The following is a 20,006-nucleotide window of genomic DNA, read 5'->3' on the forward strand; positions in this document are numbered from 1 at the left end:
ATTGACATTTATAAAAAAATATATTTATAAAACGTCTTTTATTTTCCTTATATATAAAGCATTAAAGTCTAAAATCGCCTGCTGCGATTGGGCAAACGAAGACCGTCACGTCAGTGGCTATTTAAGGCGTTCAAAGGTGGCGATCTGCATTTGTACTGAGTTGCATATTAATTGTACTTTTTGTAGTATGTTCTAGAACTGTGTCAAAAGCGAAGGGCTAAGTAAATTAATAAAACAGATTCGTAACAGTCGGCCATGTTGTCTTGGTGCTGTTTTGGTACAAAGATCTTTATTAATATAACATTTTTTTTATGTTAACCTTGGGTGAAGTTAAATTACATTGATCCCTAGAATTGTTGTAAGAAAAGTTATAATATTTAATTAATAATCGCAGTTTCTCGTTCACTACAGTTTTATAATGTAATCAATGAAATATATAATTCTTGAAAATATTTGGACTTTCACCCCTTGGTTATGGAGCAATTATAAAAAAAAAAAAACAAACATCCCCCGTTAAATTCGACTCGACAGAAAGCGATATTGACTACAATAATTTTCTATTAAAGCATATGTCAAATAATAACAAGTAATACGTAAGTATTTTGCTACTAAGATATATTTGACTATATTATAAAAACCCGAACGACATATTTTTATAATATAAATTTGTTTTGTTTTGAGTGAATGAAGGAAAACGGTCGAAATCGATGTGTGCCGAAAGAAAATTTTCAACATAATATATTCAATCAATTATTTAAGTGATTTCGTTTTAAGAGGAACATGAAAAAAAAAAATAACAATGGCATAGTGAATTATCGTATGACTATTACGTTCAGTTCTGTTTAGAGCTTTTGTCCAACGGTGGGATATTTATTACAGTTACAGACAGTTGGGCTGTATAGTATTATACACGTAAGGATGTCGTTAATTTCATAGACAATATTTGCTAGTTTTTGGACGTTCAAATTATCTTAAATAATGATTATGAAACAAAGGATACACGTGAACGTAATCGATATCTGACCCAGTTTAAAAATTCCAACCTTTAATTAACTTTTGTCGCTTTCAATGTCGATACCTTTTACGCTTTCGGCTACTTTCGAGCGATTTTTTATTCATATTTATGTTATAAACACGTAATTATCGCTGTTCTTTTGTTAAGAGCATAGTTTGTCAGCGTGGGAATTTATTTTAGAACACACACATAGGTACTTTCCAATAATACACTTGCATTGTGCAGTGTATCGTACGCACCCCCTAGACAATTAGTTGATTGTTTTCGTTGCAACGAATAAATTAAATTTTCATTGCGCGTTCATAACGTAGGATTTATAAAAATACATTTATTTATGAGTAATGTATTAGCTATAAGGATGTCACTCGCAAACATAATTATAAATTATTTGTTAGCATAGGGTGCGGTCAGAGTGCATTAAGATGCCTCATATACATTATGATTTTTATTGATTCTACTGCTCTCCTCTAACTAAATAATTATTTTCTGGATATTTTAAGGTTGGTATAAATGTTTGTATAAATTTTATAAATAAAAATAATGGAGGTAAATATTAATCAGTTTTTTTTAAATTAACTAAAGACATAAATCTTCTTGGTTAAACAAGTCAATTAAAATTATTTTATATTACACAAAAATCAGGGGGGCGGCCCGCTGACGGTATCTGGTCATGAAAGGTACTAACTAAGTATAGCATCAGTACAAAATGGAATGTATATCAACCGTTTTTGCTTAGCACTATGCACTATTTTAATTAAGCATTTAAATAATTAGGAATTAAGCAGACGAACTAAACGACATGAGTTTGGGTATGAGTTGGCGTTTGTTTTAAATTTCGTATTAAGAGAAAAAAATAAGCAGGATAGTGCAAAAATTACATTACATTCAGGTTCATTCGGGTATTATTATAGTATTTAGTTTATGTGCTTAAGTGTAACAAATATATTATAGTTTGTTACAAAAAAGTCCAAAATTCTTATGACAAAAGGTTAAAGGGTTATAGGCTTTTTTGTACAGAAAATAATTGTACGAATGTACCCCACGTATTGGTATGGTAGGGGTACATTCGTACAGTAAATGCGGTAAATTCGTACGCCATGGGGTAGATTCATACAGGGTAATTAAAAAGCCAATTAAAATCGTTCAATTTTTATTAATTATTACAAAAATATTTATTTATCAAAGAACTAACTTAATAATATGTGACTTGACTAATAGTCGATAAATCTTGAAAAGTAAAAATTAACAATTGCATCCCACGACACTCGCGCCCCACCCTTATGCTAACTTGTCTATGTGTGCGTAGACGATTCGCGAAATTATAAGACTCGGCTCGAAATAAAAACTGACGTGCTCCCACCTTGAGATCTGGGGAGGGACTGAAAATTTATTGACAGCGATGTCGAATAATAAATCAAAACCGTCAAATGATTTTCTCCATACTAAAAAGTATGGACGACGAATGCCAAAAAGTAAGCAATATTTAAATAAAAATTACTATAATATTATGTGATATAATAGAAATTTAACACGGTGAACTTATTATTTACACTTTTGTGTCCCCATTTAACCAAAAATACATGTATAAACTAGCAGCTAAATAGCTTAAAAAACGTTAATAGAAAAGGTCGATTTCAGTGTTTGGAGTGATGTTGACGATGAATTTACTGAGTTATTTATACAAATTTTATAAATATCATGCGGTGAAACTTGAGATCTATCTATTAAGATACTGAATGTTTTTTTTCATCCATAATCAATGCTCCAGTTTTAAGATATTTCGAAAACAGTAAGCGCTATTTAGGCGTTCCGCAAGGACTGTCCTCTTAACCGTAATAAACCAATTAAATTGAATTAGAAGCGGAGACCAGGACATAGACATATAGATTATTTGATATATATAAAGTGACGTAACCACAAACAACACGTGTAGAGTCTGATCATAATATCTAAATTCAACTAAATGGACAGCACGAAAAATGTTACTTATTTACTACGACTGAGTTAGAACGAACTACATTCTATTTGGTTTATTAAAAAAATACTTTATGCAAAGATTGTTAATATCACGATGGTAATTATTATTGTTTTTGACGTTTCAATAAAAATATATACTGTTATATGCGTAGATTTGACTTAATTGATTGTGACAAAACTGAGGATACCGGTAGCTCGAGTCCCTGAGTCGTATTATTATTTCATAATAGTATTATCTATCTATTATCACTTATACTTATTACTGGTTATCTGTGTGTAAAACCGGATTAAGCTTAGTTTAAGCAATATTTATATAATTTTCTTTATACTATTTAAATACTTATAATTTATATTTTAATGTATAGTATAAAATCATACATAATTTTGTGTCTATGTTTTTGCGTGGAGGAGTTCCTTCGTCTGGAGCCAATGGAGGTAGAATCAGTCGAAGCGAACCATAAAAATAAATTATCGTCAGAAGTGATCCTACGTATCTATATGTATAGTAAGTAATAATACAGCCTACATTGTTATATCTCTAAATAGGTACGCTTTAAACTCTCGTCATGTATTCGATGTGCGCAGACCTTTTTATTTCACCTGACGTTTCAATGGAGTTACATCACTAGATCACAAGCTGTAATCTGCTGATAACTGTTTAAGTTCGTGACCACGACATCGACAGTTGCACCGCAAAGTCAAAGTCAAAATTTTTCTTTAGCATAGAAGCACGTGAAATCTACCATCGGTTTGGATCAGCGGAATTCCTTATATATATTTTGTTATCAAACTTAATTTAGGTTTACAATGATATCAGTAACATTTTAATGTTTTTACTCGATGGATCATTTCCAATAGTGCCACAATAGTCAAATCGGCGGAAAAAACCTCAGTATGGATTACCATTGCGAATATTATGTTAATTTATTAAGCTAATTGTTATGTTAAATTAAAATCATCATCTTTATTATTTGGTACTGTTCTTGACAGCAACATCATCATGAGACGGTAGTTCATCAGCTTCGAAACATTTGCCTCGTAAGAGACATAAACAGTACCTACTGTACACGTCCATTCCACGATCAGCCTTGAGATCCAAATAATTATGACCATTTTGGTCTTAATAAACCATAAAATCGAACATTTGCTAGCTATATTGATATGCAAATCATAAGAATATCTGGCGATTGGTTGTTATCTAAATAACAGCCTTGCACTTGATTTATCAATTATTTATTAATAAATTATATCGTACTTAAGAAGTAGTATCTCTTATCAGACGCTATGTTCCGCTGCGAGGAAAAATACTTCTCTCATATTAAAAAAATGTTTTGTCACTTTATTCATTGTATTTGCGTAACACATTTTTTATCACCGAAGCCAAACATTGTCATCATTATTAAGCGTTTCCTAAGTTACTTTGACAGGTTTGAACACGTGTTTTTTTTTCACTTAGTCATTTAACTATACGTGTTAAAGGGAAAAGTTATGCGCATATACGACGACATTGCAACCTCTTTTAACAGTGCAATTAATTAATTATTTGTTAAATTATATCGCAATAACACTTCAATTCGCAAGCGTCACCATGACTCGTAATGTATAATAATCGACTTCCGTTTTAAAATACAGGAAACTGATGCAGCGACATTGAAATAAATCTACGTTTTGACTGAACATGGACATAATATTTAAAAAAGTATTGTTTTTTTTTTTTTTAAAAACCACCTGTGTCTTGAATATTTTTATGCTCGGTACCTTATTTATAATATAATTATATTAAAAAGCGACAGAGGTAATTGTAATTATACCGCCTTGATTCGAAGGTCAAGCATAAATGTAAAATCCGAAATATACAGTTTAATTCATGTAGACAAAGTTAAAAATATCTGGATAACAGTTGTTCTAAGTTTTTCTTAGTTCTCGTTTGCAAAAATAAATAAATAAATGCAATGATTGTCGCTGATTCTATCAAAATTACCCGTACTATTATGAATAAAATTTTCGTTAGCGTCAGCAAAAAAGTTATTTATTTAGTTTATGCGTACGTTTATGTAGTTTTTGAAGACAGATTTTTTTTAATACTTATTAATAAAATATAATTTTTATTTTAAATATTACCTTCAAAATGCCCTGTTGAAATTAGACGTTATTGGGAATATCAAGCGATGAATTCTTTAATTTTTATTAATTTTTTTTTAATTACGTGGAACTAACTTCAAGCACAATCTGTTACATAATAATAGAATTTTAAATCTAAATGAGATCATTAGTGTAACTACAGGCGCAAGGGACGTAAAGTCTTAGTTCGCAAGGTCGGTGCCGCGTGGATGATGGTAGAGATGGTTAATATATCTTACCGTGCCAATGTCTTTATGTACTCTAGCTATATTTTATATATAAATTGTAAATAAAAGCTATAATAACCTATCCATAGAAAAATAAAATATTACTTGATAACTTTTTTTTTCAATTCGTTTACAAAAATTCGTAGACGTGTGCCTTTTTTTATCTAAATGTCCTGAACTAAAAACAAATGTTGCCATGTACGATCATTAAAAATAAATTACTCACATATCAGTAGTGTAATTAAGTTTTATTATTACTGGCACGAAGACTAACCGTGGTTAATTTACAGTAGCGACATATATAGTCATTAGAATTACTAGTTATTTTACCTATTAAAAAATATATACGTTAATTAATTTTCATATTTCAATAACGTTGTTTATCGAGAAACGTCTGACACGCTTCTAGATTGCTACGGTTCGTTGGTTCCCATTGTCATGGAGGATACTCGTTGAAATTGAGAAAATCAATGAGTTACGTTAAATAAAATTAGTAATGGTGATAGTGGAATACATTATTTTTATATAAATATTTTAAATAAGCAACATTGCATTTGCAATGCATGCCAGGGATTAGATGTAATCAATTCGAATATCGAAAATTTGAAAATCGAATTTTCGAGGAATTGAATCGAATTTAGTTCCAATTTGTAAAAAAGTTAAAGTTCGAATGTATGCACTATATATATTAATACAAAGAGTATGTCTATATTGTCTATACTTTTATACTAATATAATATATATGCGAAAGTAACTCTGTGTTACCTCATCACGCTTAAACCGCTGAACTGATTTCGATGAAATTTAGAATGGAGAAAGTTTGATTCCCGGAGAAGACAGCATTCACCCCTTTGGGTATTATGGAGGGTGACGGTTTGTGTGCTAAATAAAATAAAATGGGTAAAGATTTTTATATTTCGTGCAGATATAGCCGTAGGTTCAGCTGGTAGAGTATATATTTGAATGCATGGATTATATCTATATAAACAGGCAGAACAAAAATATGAAACCGGTTATTCAAAAGATTTAAAAAAGTTTTCATCGCTCTGTGGCATTGATAAGCTTTAAAGTGTTATCAATAATAAAGTATGGAAAATAACAATAGAAAAAGGCATGTTTTCTTCATTTTCAATTATTATTATGGTCGAATTTCGTCCACTGGACGGATACTAATTAATGAATTCGTCAATAACCGAAAAGTTCAGGACCGATCGAGACGTTCGATTAATAACGGCCTTCAATATACTACAACCTTTCGTCATTGGTACGTGTGTTACCGAAAGTATATTCTACTGAAACACGTGACAGTTTTTAAACCATTACTCAGAGCGGTAACGTGTAAATGTGTTTTATATAAATAAATAATTATCGGTTATTATAGTATTTATTTTAAATATAATGATTTACCCTATGCATGATAATGATACCTTGTAATCAGGGCTGCCAGGCGTCCGGATAAAGCCGGATATTGTTAGGCTTTTTTGATTGCGTGTCCGGCCAAAATAAACTGTGTCCGGCTTGTCCGGCTTTTGTTAGGTTTTTGACATTTTATTTATTTATTTCGCAAATGAGATACGCGTACATTCGATTTTATTTATATTTCATTATAATTTAACAAGATTCATGGTAATAATCAGAATAGCTTGATTTTACATCCATTTTTTTTTACCGTATCTCTTGATACTGAGACACAAATTCTTCATAAATGTACGGTGTCCGGTTTTTTTACCCAAATGTCCGGCCAAACCAGCCGGTCCGTCCGGTTTTTAGGTTTGGCGACCTGGCAACCTTACTCGTAGTTACTAATTACACAGTAAATAGTATGCGGAAATTAACTGTATTTCACTCGAACTCCTCAAACGCGTAAAGTGGTCTTATGTCAAATTATAAACATATCTGATTTTGGGAGTAATAGATTAGGCTTTTTGCAAATCCGTCTGGATCGGACAATCAACCAAAAAGCAATACTCAGTAATGTTATGTTCTGCTTCGGAGAACTAATGAACCAGTGAACACGTGGGACATGCTATGTTAGATCCCAAGGTTAGTGGCGCATTGACGATGCTAAGCATGCCAAAAAATCTTGCAGTGTCAATGGCTGCGGGCGGTTGTGACCTTTTATCATCAGTAGGAATATTTACCATAATAATAAAGGAATCGAGAGTGTAATGGTTGGTATTAAAGGTCTGTGCATTGCATTTGGAAAAAAAACTGAAATCACTGATAATGCTTTGTGCTAACAAACATTGTCATATAAAAATATGGTTCAGTTTATTTAAATGGCGGCTCGATTTAAATAGAAATGTCGATTTGAACTATGGCGATATCCGGACTTAGCATCCGACTACCGACGCGACGTAGTTCGATGAGTGCGGTGAGTTTTTATATTAGAATAATTAATGTTACCGTTGACAGGCCCTTTTGTGTAAAAAGTACAAAGTACCAATCAATCATTTGTTACTTTACGTGCGCGGTTTGGCTATATTTCGCTTTGAAGTATAATGAACCAGGATTATGACTGTCTTAAACTATGGTTTAAGAACTAAGCATAGGGATGATTAGTTCTTAATATATATGATTTATGTCTGCTGGAATGCTTATAACGAAAATTTTATTGGGATAAAAAATAGTATCATTTCGAATGATTGAAGAGCAATATAGAGCCAATTGTAAAGATTCAAATCTTGAGTGATAATTCTTTTTCATCTTAATTTAGTATTTTTATTTGTACATTGTAAGGAGTTTCGTTATTTATTTAATGGTTTATAAATACATTGAGTGATTTATTAGTTTGTTTTTAGCGATTAGAGAAAAAATCAAGTAGTAATCTTATTCGCTCATTACATACGAATGTATACGAATGTACGCGCGAATGCGCGTCGCCGGCGAACATCACTGGAGGCCTCACAAGTGTAACATTGCTTTTATTCAATTAGGAAATAGCATTCAATGTTTATGAATATGAATCGGTTTTAATCCTTAACGATATGCGCGTTCTAGCATGAAGACAGTGAGCGTACACAATTGACTAATTTGAATAAAGAATATGTTTACTTTTTTTTATTTTGTTTGTCTTAAATTATTCAAAGAGCCTTGGTATGAACATGTGAGGCGCAGAGATGAGACACACGTTACTAAAAGAGTTATGAGCATGAGCGTAGTGGGAAGGAGTTGAAGAGGACGACCTGAGAAAACATGGATGGAGTGTGTGAGGAGGGTTATGAGAGAGATGGATTTGAACGATCAGATGGCGAACAATAGAGGAGAATGGAAAGATAAGATATGCTGCGCCGACCCCAAACAAATTTGGACACTGGCAGGGAAAAAAGACGACAATGTTTTTTTATTATATGTATAGAATTATTTGTAAATTGAAATGTATAAAATATCAAGTACAAAGCGGTCTATGAATCTTTGTGACGTCATAATGTTAATATGCTAATGTTGATAAGATCGAGCGTAAACATTAATTATAAACGGAATTAACTGTCTCTCAGAGAAGCGAATTGAAATTGCTATCGAACTGTCGGCCAGTAAGTTCTATCTATAAATAGTATAAAACAAATTAGCTTTACGTCTTTGTCTCGGGTTTCTTCTAAATACACTCAACGGATTTTGATGCGGTTTTCACTGATAGAAAGAACGATAAACGATGGAAGTTTGTATAGGACATATAAGGGCATCCATCAAAACAATGAAATAGTAAACTGTAGTCCTTAAAATGCCTATAGAAAACTCCACCAAAGTGTCTGCCTTCTAGGGTACACTCATAATGGACAAGTATAATTGCGTTGACATTTTATCCAATTAATTATTAATCCTTATTAATCCTCAATAAATATGTTAGTTGCCTTGTGTATACAGTATAGATTAAAATTGTCTTTAACACTATAACATTCAAGTTATAAGATATCACCATTTCCAAATTGTGTAACGAAAAAAATCGCTAACTACATGCCAGTAACACTAAAATCTGACTTTGCAATTGAAATTATCCTGAATCTATAAGCCATTGAAATTTTGATCTACATTTCAAGATAATATAAATATTAAAATATCTCTATGATTACTTATGTAAACTAATCACGTTAAACAAAACGTTAAACGATATGAAATGTATTTACTTGCTTCATAATTTCTTTCTAAGCATACTTCTGATTTTCTTTTAAATAAATACATTCGTGTGATGGGCGGGTCGTTAGTGCATATATTAATTAGTAGTTATGTGATAATAGTTTCAAATGAGTTCAGAATGAGGCGCTTAACGTCCTGTTCTTGGAAAAGAGTAGCTACTGAGTTTCTTGTCGGTTCTTCTCGATAGAATCTACATTCCGAACCGGTGGTAGATTCACTTAATATAGTTGAATGAAGTATATTTTGTTTTTTTTTTTATTTTAAAATCTTCCTCATTATGATTACGACTTAATAACAGTCTGATAATACGAAACTGCTGGACGAATGTATTTTAAAAACGAGATTTTGTTCGGTTGATGTGTCCTTAAAATTATATCTTTATTTTATTGTTAAAATGTTGCACAAGAATAGCAAGCAGGAATTTTATTTATTGAAAGGTAGTTGTTCGAAGTATTATTATTATTTCTCTTTACTAATTACAATGGATATCGAATTGAATTCGATTGCGGAAAACAATGAAAATTGTACGAATAGTTTAGATAGGGTTGTCAAACGTAAATTTACCGAATATTAATATAATAATTTTGTGTACTATATATGTTGTTAATGAATTATGTAATAAGAGCTATTAATTTCGAAAATCTTAAAATATTTGTGTCGTTTGAGACGAATTCGAATATAGTTGTCGTATGTTTGTGGAACAAAATTGTGTTATTTAATTCCAGAGGTTTTCTTATGTTAGCGTCGAAGATAACTCTAAGATTAATCGAACTGACAATTTGTCATCATTTTTTTAATTGTGACACCGAAAATGCTTTCCTAACATCCCAGAGATTATTTACAATGTTTTTTATTATCAAGTTTAATTATAGTTTATTTTTATATTTATTTGATAAATTTAATAATTTCCAGCGTTTCTAATATGCGACCGACCGGTTGTAATAGTCAACGTGCAATGTAAGGATCGTTTGAGTGAAGAGGACGGAGTTAGGCTGAGTGAGATAGCAGATCTCGCCCTCGCTAGCAAGCTGCAGCTGGCCTTCTTCGGTGAATTCGTGAGATGGGATAATTTGAGATGTGAGTATTTTTCTACAATTTTTTTTTACTCGATAACGGTATTATCAATAACACTTTATTTTTTTATATGCTTGTATGTAATGTAGCGGGAATATACCTACTAATAATAAACTAGATCAGTAGTTCCCAAACTTATTTTTCTCGTGGACTACTTTCAAAATTTTACTGGTTTCGGTGGACCCCCTGCTGCTACATTTCTACCACATTCATAAAGTCGCCAAAAAATAAAAATTGTGTCGCTTCTGAGTTCTGTCCCTATATTCCGATAGGTAAAATAAAAACGAAAAATGGTACATTTTGTAACACTTTATTTATTAAAAGAATAGAATTACAAGAAAAAATTAATAAGGTAAAATATGTTCAGGTCATAATTTTAATTAATGAGAAGGATGTATTTGGTGTAGAGTCAGAATTGGCCACCTGGGAATAACTGAACTAGATTATCGAAGAGTCGACTTTAAAGGTTAATAGAAATTAATATTAATAGAATAAAATAATTAATCAGTTTTATTTGTATGTGGTGTGCTACGTATACATGACAAATGAGTTTTCGATGTGTACATTGATTTCTTTTAATTTACTTACGTCGTAATTACTATGGCGTTTAACAAACTTTTTTTAGTTAAAAGTAAATCCCCTTTTAACGGTATAATTTATTTTTATAGATCCTTACATCCGATGATAAAAACCGTTTATCTGTCAACGGTATTTTTTTTTTCATCTAATTTTAAAAGTAGCATAATTTTGTTAAAAAAAAAATCATCATCAAAAACTCTCACCCACAGTTTATAATATCTGTAAGAAAATTCTCATGAGTAGCATTTAAATTCCCACGTTAACACGCTATGCTTGGTTTTTAAGAATACTTTAAACATTATGATTTAAAATAATATATACTTAAATATGTCGGAGGAGCAGGATGCCGAACAGTTGGTTTCGGGGATTGATCCGACATTTGGAAGAATCATAATAATATCAAAGGATTACAATAATTCATCTCGATTAAGAGCAAATGGGTTTGCAAGCAACCATCGCATTCGAGTCGCTTGTCAAAACATAACGACTCGCGTTGCCATTACACTTACAACTCCTTTCGGGGTGACCCGCTATTAAAAGTAAATCAGCCATCAAAAATTATTGCCAACTACTCGATTCATTAATTATTCAAATCAACAACCAAAGTAACCGCGCCCCGTTAAATATTATAAATTAATTCAAATATGACTTAAAAATGTAGCCTTTAAGAAAAGTTTAAATGAGGTACGCGAAGTATTATCACATCACTATCGTATCATTATCGTACTAATATGTATACTCAGTAGTGTGCGTCATGTACTAAAATCCGGGAGGTATTTTAAATAGATGATTTCTATGAACATTTAAGGAAAAACTAACGATAAAGTTAATTTGTTGTAATATATTATACTATTGAAAACATATCCAATATGTAAGGCTCATTTTCTGAACAATGCTGACACCTCTTGAGAAGGTCTGAAGTCGCTCACGCTGTTGTAATTGAATTTAGAACCGATGAACACATATGACAGAATGTCAAACGTCGACCGCGAGTTTTTTTATTTTTTATTTCATATACATATACGCGGACTGTGAACACTCCAGTCAGGCTTAAATTATTTGAACCTATCTTTGTTAAGTTTCTCGTTTTCTAATCACTTTGCCATCTCAATCAATGTATTATATATCAAAAATAAAGGTACATTATTAGTAACTGTTATAATATTTACATACATCACAGCATGATACTTTCAGTATGGACAAATGATCGACGTTAGCGATGCTTTGTTCTTGTTTAATAATAATGGCTATTGAATTAAAGTAAAGTTAAAAATATATACGATACCAGTTACCTGCCTCTGTTTCAAATACGACTTTTAAAAGTCGTATTATTAATAGTAGTAATATAATTAAAAACATAAACATCAAACGAAATATTATTGTTTTTTTTTTCCGTCTAGATCTCTACTATAATAAGTATGTGCGTATTATACTAATGTGAATCACTCTGTTTATTGATGAGATTAAATCCCGCATTAAAATCCGTTGCGTAGTTTTAGAGATCTAAGCGTACAGACGGCGGGAAGCAACTTTGTTTTATACCATGGAAACTAAATATAAAAGCATACGCTTAAGAATACATTTCGGAGTTAAGCAAAAGGGTTGTGTCTTTTAATCAACTAGCCTTGACGCGTTATTGACGAAATTCAATGCTTTTGCAAATATATATTTATTTAATGTTGATACAAACGCTGTAATTGTTTCTGAAGTGAAATTAATTATATTTATCCGAATTATTTTAAAGACAAATGTTATGTCACAAATATAACATTCAAAGTGGATTGACGCCGTAACTACTAATCCGGTTAAACTGCCTCGTTGGTCTAGTGGCTAGCTTGTATGGCTTTAGACTATGAACACATGTTTGCATCCCGGGATAGGCTCAATAATCGTTGTTAGTGTTTTTCTTTCAAGAAACACATTTGTCTTTACTGATCGCCCTCCAGTAATATTGCACCTGTGTTTACAGATATATGTGTGTGTACTTTAATATCTCCGGGGCGTGTCCGTGATGTGTGCGTCGATTGCGTGCGCGGTGCGCTGTCACTGCGAACACATACAAAGAATCGTCACAGATAAAAAAACAGCACATTAACTAATCCCGTTAACAATGGGGATTTCATAATATTTATAATTTCCAAATGGATAATGGCGTATAATATACTATTATACGTTTTATATTTTTAGAGGAATAGTTTTGTGAAATGTATTAAAAAATTATGATAACTTTAAGAAAAATCTTCATCGAAACCAATCTGATCGGTTTTTTCTCTTAAAGTTGGCTAATCTACGCTACGAATAAAAAGAAGTATTTTTTTTATTGTATGCAGGATGTAATCTCCGTAACTTAACGAACCAATTAAAAAAAAAAAAACAATTTATTACAAATTGTTTTTATTAATAAATTGCACCTGTGCGGTGTCGGGACGGGTCGTTAGTATTCAATAAACCAAAACTATGTAAAGGCAATTTTTAGATTTTAAAATATAATGGAAAATGTCGATAAAACACGATATACGTATATATTTTTATAATTATTATCTTTCGAAGATAAGTAACAGTACTTATGTCATAATTATTCAATTAAATCATTGTTTATTATACATCGTTGGTCATCGTCCGGCGAAATTGATATGAAGCTTATCATTTGGTCTCGATATACAAGATACGGGTTTTTTTTTAATGCGAAGCGAACATAAACCGCAGAATATTTTGACGTGGAATTTGTACCATTACATTCAGCGAGTTCAGAGGTTTGGCTAAATTTTATCATACAGTATAGGTCAACGTATATAGCCAAGCAACTCGTGGCCGGGTTTGCTAGTCGTACAAAAATATATGTTCATAAAAGACTATATTAGGGCACATATAATTTGATCTATAATAACAACATTAAAGACAAGTAACGTCACTTGCTTGAAGTATTTAGGGGCTTCCTTTCAGCCCAGGATCTTAGCTGGCTATATGTTCTACACTACTTACCTTGTGCAGAAGGATCTCGACACATATATAAACATATTACATACATAAATAAATACATATATACAAACGTATTTCATGTATTTGAAATGATTTCGATTATGATTGTCAGTCTCGTATATATAGTATAGACGTATGTATGTATATAAGACCGTAGACAGTTTAGCCGCATGAGTCGCAAGACCAACGGCTTTGAGTATTTTGCGAGACACTTCTGAAAAATTATTGATAGGCCAGTATATTGATACACGCTTACACACAATCATAAACATCTTGACGGAACAGTACACATTCAAGTACATTCACAGAATGTTTTTTTTTTCGAATTATTTTTTTTACCTTTAAAATATGTAGAGTATTGTAATATATATATATTGAGTTACGCCATTTTGATTTTAAGAGTATTTAATCGTATTATATAAAACATTAATAAGTACAAAGTTTGCTTCTTCGCGATAATGATGACTGTGCGATAAAACTGTTTACATTTGCAATTATAATACACAAAGATATTAAGTAAGCACAATTATAACGCAGATTAAATATACTTGGGTTAAATATTTATTTATAGAAATTACGACAAGGAAACCGTAGCGAGGAAGTTTAGTTTGACATAAAACAATTAGTTTATTAACTTGTAAATAAATCAAGTACTCACTCGTATAACGAAATAATTTCTATACTACTTTATAAATCTGTAGAGTCTGTCTGTACAGTTAATTTTTTTGTCGAATTTCGTCATAAATATTCGTTTTATGAGTCACTGGCATCAGTTTTACCATTTTTGAATTTTTTGTCTGTTTGTCTCTGTATGTCTATATGTCTTTAACTCAAGAACTCAAATACCTATCTTTATAAAAATTGGTATACAGTAAGAATATGTGATTGCTCAAATGATACGCCTAAAACGCCTACGAAGCGGGCGAGTAATAGCTAGTTTAATATATATTTTAAGAAACCAGAAGCGGGTAACACGTCAAGATAACCAACTGTCCACAGCCTCAGTCAAATTTTGTATTGTTTTTACAACAAATCAGTACGCCATTCAGTAATTCACGAATAAATGTTACACATGACAAAAGCAAAATAAAATAACAAAAGAAATCCAAATGAAATGGCTCACGTATGTATACCGAGCGAATGCGAAGACGTCCGGTCCGCGCGAAATCGGGTGAAGAAAGGCACCCCATCATATGCAGGTTGTCCTTTGATATGTTTACTTTGTATAGAATTGACGACCTCCGTGGTCGAGTAGTGTGTACATCGGTTTTCATGGGTACGCCACTCCGAGGTCCCGGGTTCGATTCCCGGCCGAGTCTATGCAGAAAAAGTTCATTAGTTTTCTATGTTGTCCTGGGTCTGGGTGTTTGTGGTGCCGTCGTTACTTCTGATTTTCCATATCACAAGTGCTTTAGCTACTTACATTGGGATCAGAGTAATGTATGTGATGTTGTCCAATATTTATTATTTATTATTATTATAGAATGTTAACAAAATGAGGGCTCATCTAATAATATATAATATTTTTTTTATGTTCAACATTCAACGTGTTTTTTTTATGTTTAACCGAATAGGGAGCGCCTTAAAACACTTTGAACAAATATTTTATTATTTGTCAGTTTAGTATATAGTATAAGAGCCGAGATGGATCTATAGTGGTTAGAACGCGTGCATCTTAACCGATGATTTCGGGTTCAAACCCAGGCAGGCACCACTGAATTTTCATGTGCTTAGTTTGTGTTTATAATTTATCTCGGGCTCGACGTTGAAGGAATACATCGTGAGGAAACCTGCATGTGTCTAATTTCAACGAAATTCTGCCACATGTGTATTCCACCAACCCGCTTTGGAGCAGCGTGGTGGAATATCCTCCAAACCTTCTCCTCAAAGGGATAGGAGGCCTTAGCCCAGCAGTGGGAAAGGCTTTATAGGCTGTTAATGTAGTATATAGTATACTATATAGGCAGTTTTAAATGAGAAATGTTATCCTAAGGTAAATAACCATTATGAAAATAATATAATCCCTATTTCTAGTAGACTTTTGACGATCAATAAGCAAGGTTATGGCTTCTGTTTAGATGAAAGAAAGAAGAATTGATGTTTTGCTTATAAACTACTTTTCTATCAGTCGCCTGGTTTTCAAATACTAAATTATGTCTTGAAGGGATTTAATTAGCTAATTAAAAGTTTAATTAATGTTAACAGAAATATACACGTCTGCGCGCTGCGTATATGTACCTACACACATGTACTATATGTACCTCACATATGTACCTACCTATGTACATTTGACAAATTATTTGATATCTAAATATATAAATTTATCTTTCTCGTTAACGGTTTATTTTTACTTAACACTGCTCGCTTATCGTGTCATCGGCTGTATCGAGCAATCAATGTTAATCTGAATTTAATTTGCTGCCGAATTCCACCTTCGGTCATCGCGTCGAAATTCCAAGTTTCACCCGTACCACTTAAATGTCCGAAAATCCTCAACCTTCGCCGGCGGTTTTTCCAAACCGATGTTACTTTTGAACCTTCAAGCAAAGAGCGTAAACATTTTATAAAGGCCGGCAACGCACCTACAAGCCCGATGTGCTGCAGATGTCCACGGTGGTAGTCACTTTCCATCAGATGAGCCCCCCGCTCGTTTGCCACCTGTGATATTAAAAAAACACACTTTAAACAACGTTTTAAAAAAAAAGATTATTATTATGTTACATAAACAATGCATTTTCAGTCACTAAATTATTAAATAATAAAAACTTATTGTTGGATGGCATGGATTCAAATATTTGAAAAAGGAATATTATACAAAAAAATATATACTCTGTGTTTTTTTATAATATGGACATAGCGTAGTTAGCATAACACATTTGACGCGAAACGAATGGACTTTGCGCTTTTAATGTAATGAAAAAAGAACTATTATCAAATACCAAAAACCACTTCCAGTAATTCGTTTATTTCTAGTTATGATAACTTTCTTAATTTATATATGTAACTAACTTTGCCGTGTCATAGATTCGAGTCGTTTGTAAAAAAAACATTGGTAAAGAAGGCATATTATTCGATACAAGATTATATTGATGATAAAAAAGCGTGGAGTTAATGCTTGTTGACTTCCAGGCAGGAGACATAATATACATATATAATTGTATTTAACATGACTGTATATTTAGATATTGAAAAAGAGTAAATACTGAGTTTGTTGCCGGTTCGTCTCGGTAGAGTCTACATTCCGAACCGGTGGTTTACTTTAAATAGTTTGTTAAATGACGATTCAAAATTGCTTGTAAAAGCCTACTTGAATAAAGTATATTTTGATTTGATTTGATTTATTTTATTATTTACAAATCTGATAGTGTCGCTCTACAAAATAACAAACGAGAGAACTTTATCATCTTGGTGTGCGTGACAGCTACGACCGACACTCGCCAGACGTACACACATACTACTCCACTAGTTGCTTGTACACGTAACTAAAATAATACAATAAATCATAAATGGTTGTAGGGTAGTGCGAGCCCGTCTTGGTACCGACCACTCATCAGATATTCTACCGCCAAACAGTAGCAGTTACTATTGTTGTGTTCTCGTTTGAAGGGTGTAGCTACAGACACAAGGAACATAACATCCTAGTTAAGGTTGGTAGTGCATTGGCGATGTAAGGAATGGTTAATATTTCTTACAGCGCCAATGTCTATGGTCGGTGGTGACCACTAACCATCAGGTGGCCTATTTGCTCACCTATGTTATAAAAAGTTGCAGCTCATTTTATTTGTGTATTTTTTTAAATATAAATATATGCACTTTTTTTGTTTTGACGTGATAAGAGTGGATTTCACGTTCTTTATGATTATAATTATAAATAAAATTAGTAATTTATGTTTATACTTTAGGTATGTACTGTAATGGCTGGCTTTACGTTTAGTATGTAATTTAATGTGTCTTTAACGCGTTTAATAATTGTTCCACGATGAAGAGACGAGACTCTTTGTTCGTCCAATTACGCATCTAGAAACATCTGCTTTGAATCTCGGATGAGGTTAATTGGTGTGACCTTCGAAGATTTTCATAGTCGATCACGTGGTGCGATTCGATGATTAACTCGTAACATAACATGATGTATTTATTTATTTACAAACTAAGCTGAATTAGTTAACAAGGTTAGAAATAACAATGTAATACATAATCAAATTAACAGATCAACCGAGGCGTCTGTCCGGGCTAGGTAAATAAAGTCTCTATTTTAGAGATCAGACGCATTTGTTGTTACAATTAGCTGTGGTACGTAATTTTGTTCGCCACATACTTGACGTTTGTTATGTTAATGTTAAAGTCTGTCAATTATATTTGCGTTATGATGGCGTTCCTTTTCGTTATCTGTTTGTTGTTTTGAGTGTGTTGCATCTATCGTTGCTCCCAGCTTGCAGGCCAGTCAGCTGTTATGGGTACTAGTACTAGTTTCCGCCCGCGTGTTCGCAGCGGCGGTTGCAGGAGTTAGGGTCTGTTCTGGCGTGATTGAATAACAAACATACATCCGTTCAAATTTTCGTATTTATAATATTAGTAAGGTTAGAAAGCCTACGCCTCGATTTTAAATAATCTCGAAATGTTATGGACTACGGCCCCCGAGGGCGGAGATGTAACGTAAAATAGGGGTGAAACCGTGAGGGTTAGTAACGTTTGATGTCTTTACCACGAAAATGCCGAGATCTTCCAGTGGCTTTTTGGTGATAGGGCTTTGTGCAAGCCCGCCTGGGTAGGTACCACCCACTAATCACATATTCTACCGCCAAACAACAGTACTCAGTATTGTTGTGTTCCGGTCTGAAGGGTGCGTGAGCGTAACTACTGGCACAAGGGACATAACATCTTAGTTCCCAAGGTTGGTGGCGCATTGGTGATGTAAGGATTGGTTAATATTTCTTACAGCGCCATTGTCTATGGGCGGTGTTGATCACTTACCATCAGGTGGGCCACATGCTCGTCCGCCAAACAAAAGTAATCAGGACACGTAAATCTTAACCGATGATTGCAGGCTTAAACCCAGACAAGCACCACTGAATTTTGTCATGATCTCAATATCTGTTTATAAATCGGTGGTGATTGAAACATCCTGTGACGTTATTAATTTCACTGAAATCTGTCACCTGTGTCTAACCCGTATTGAAGAAGCGTGGTGGTGTAAGCTCCAAATCTCAAAAGGGAGAGGAGACGTTAGTCTGACCTTCAGAGCGACGATTACAGGCTGTTACTTAACAGTACTTTTACAAGTAGCTCGTAATAAAAATCTGATAAGTACTAAGTAATACGTTAGAATCGCAGCCTTAGGTTTCCGTTCCATTGCATTTAAATTTTTACATTTTATTAAACGTCGTAGTTAAACTTATTCCGTCGTGTTTTGTTAAATTGCTGTTATTATTCTAAAGATATAATTCTAGGGCAGACCGACGAACAGCCTATGCTTAATATTGAAAGCAAAAACAAATAGCACTATGTCTTTATAAAATATATTACAATATTAACACACTACAAGAAAAGGAATTAAAAAAAAGAAAGAAATTAAAAAATAAAAATACCTTACACAATTGTATAAAACGTTTTTAATATATAAGTATAAAATCTCATATGGCTGACTGTGTTCTATGACACAGTCGTAAGTAATTTTGCACTGCTCTACATTTAATATAAAAAGTAATATAAAGATTGACCTATTTGGCGATACATCCAGCTCCAGAGTCGAAAAAGAATCTTAACCTTTGACATTCGCTATAAAAGATCTAAAAATATCCACAGCATCCATTCGCTCGAATTTCCATGCAGAAACTTTTGATCAATAAACGCCTTCATTACTATCTATTGAATTGTCTGGTTATCTAGTGACCTAATTTAAA

General features: G+C 32.6%; 1 protein-coding gene across 1 annotated transcript in view; it reads left to right on the plus strand.

The window, feature by feature from the left end:
• LOC113395408 (endonuclease/exonuclease/phosphatase family domain-containing protein 1-like) overlaps nt 1–20,006 on the plus strand; it is a 38,278-nt gene that overhangs the window by 15,313 nt on the left and 2,959 nt on the right. Inside the window, exon 5 of the mRNA XM_026633008.2 lies at nt 10,387–10,551. Within this exon, the coding sequence (XP_026488793.2) occupies nt 10,387–10,551 (165 nt within the window). The remainder of the gene's footprint in view (nt 1–10,386; nt 10,552–20,006) is intronic.

Source organism: Vanessa tameamea, chromosome 4 (assembly GCF_037043105.1).
Source record: "Vanessa tameamea isolate UH-Manoa-2023 chromosome 4, ilVanTame1 primary haplotype, whole genome shotgun sequence".
Lineage (NCBI taxonomy): Eukaryota > Metazoa > Arthropoda > Insecta > Lepidoptera > Nymphalidae > Vanessa > Vanessa tameamea.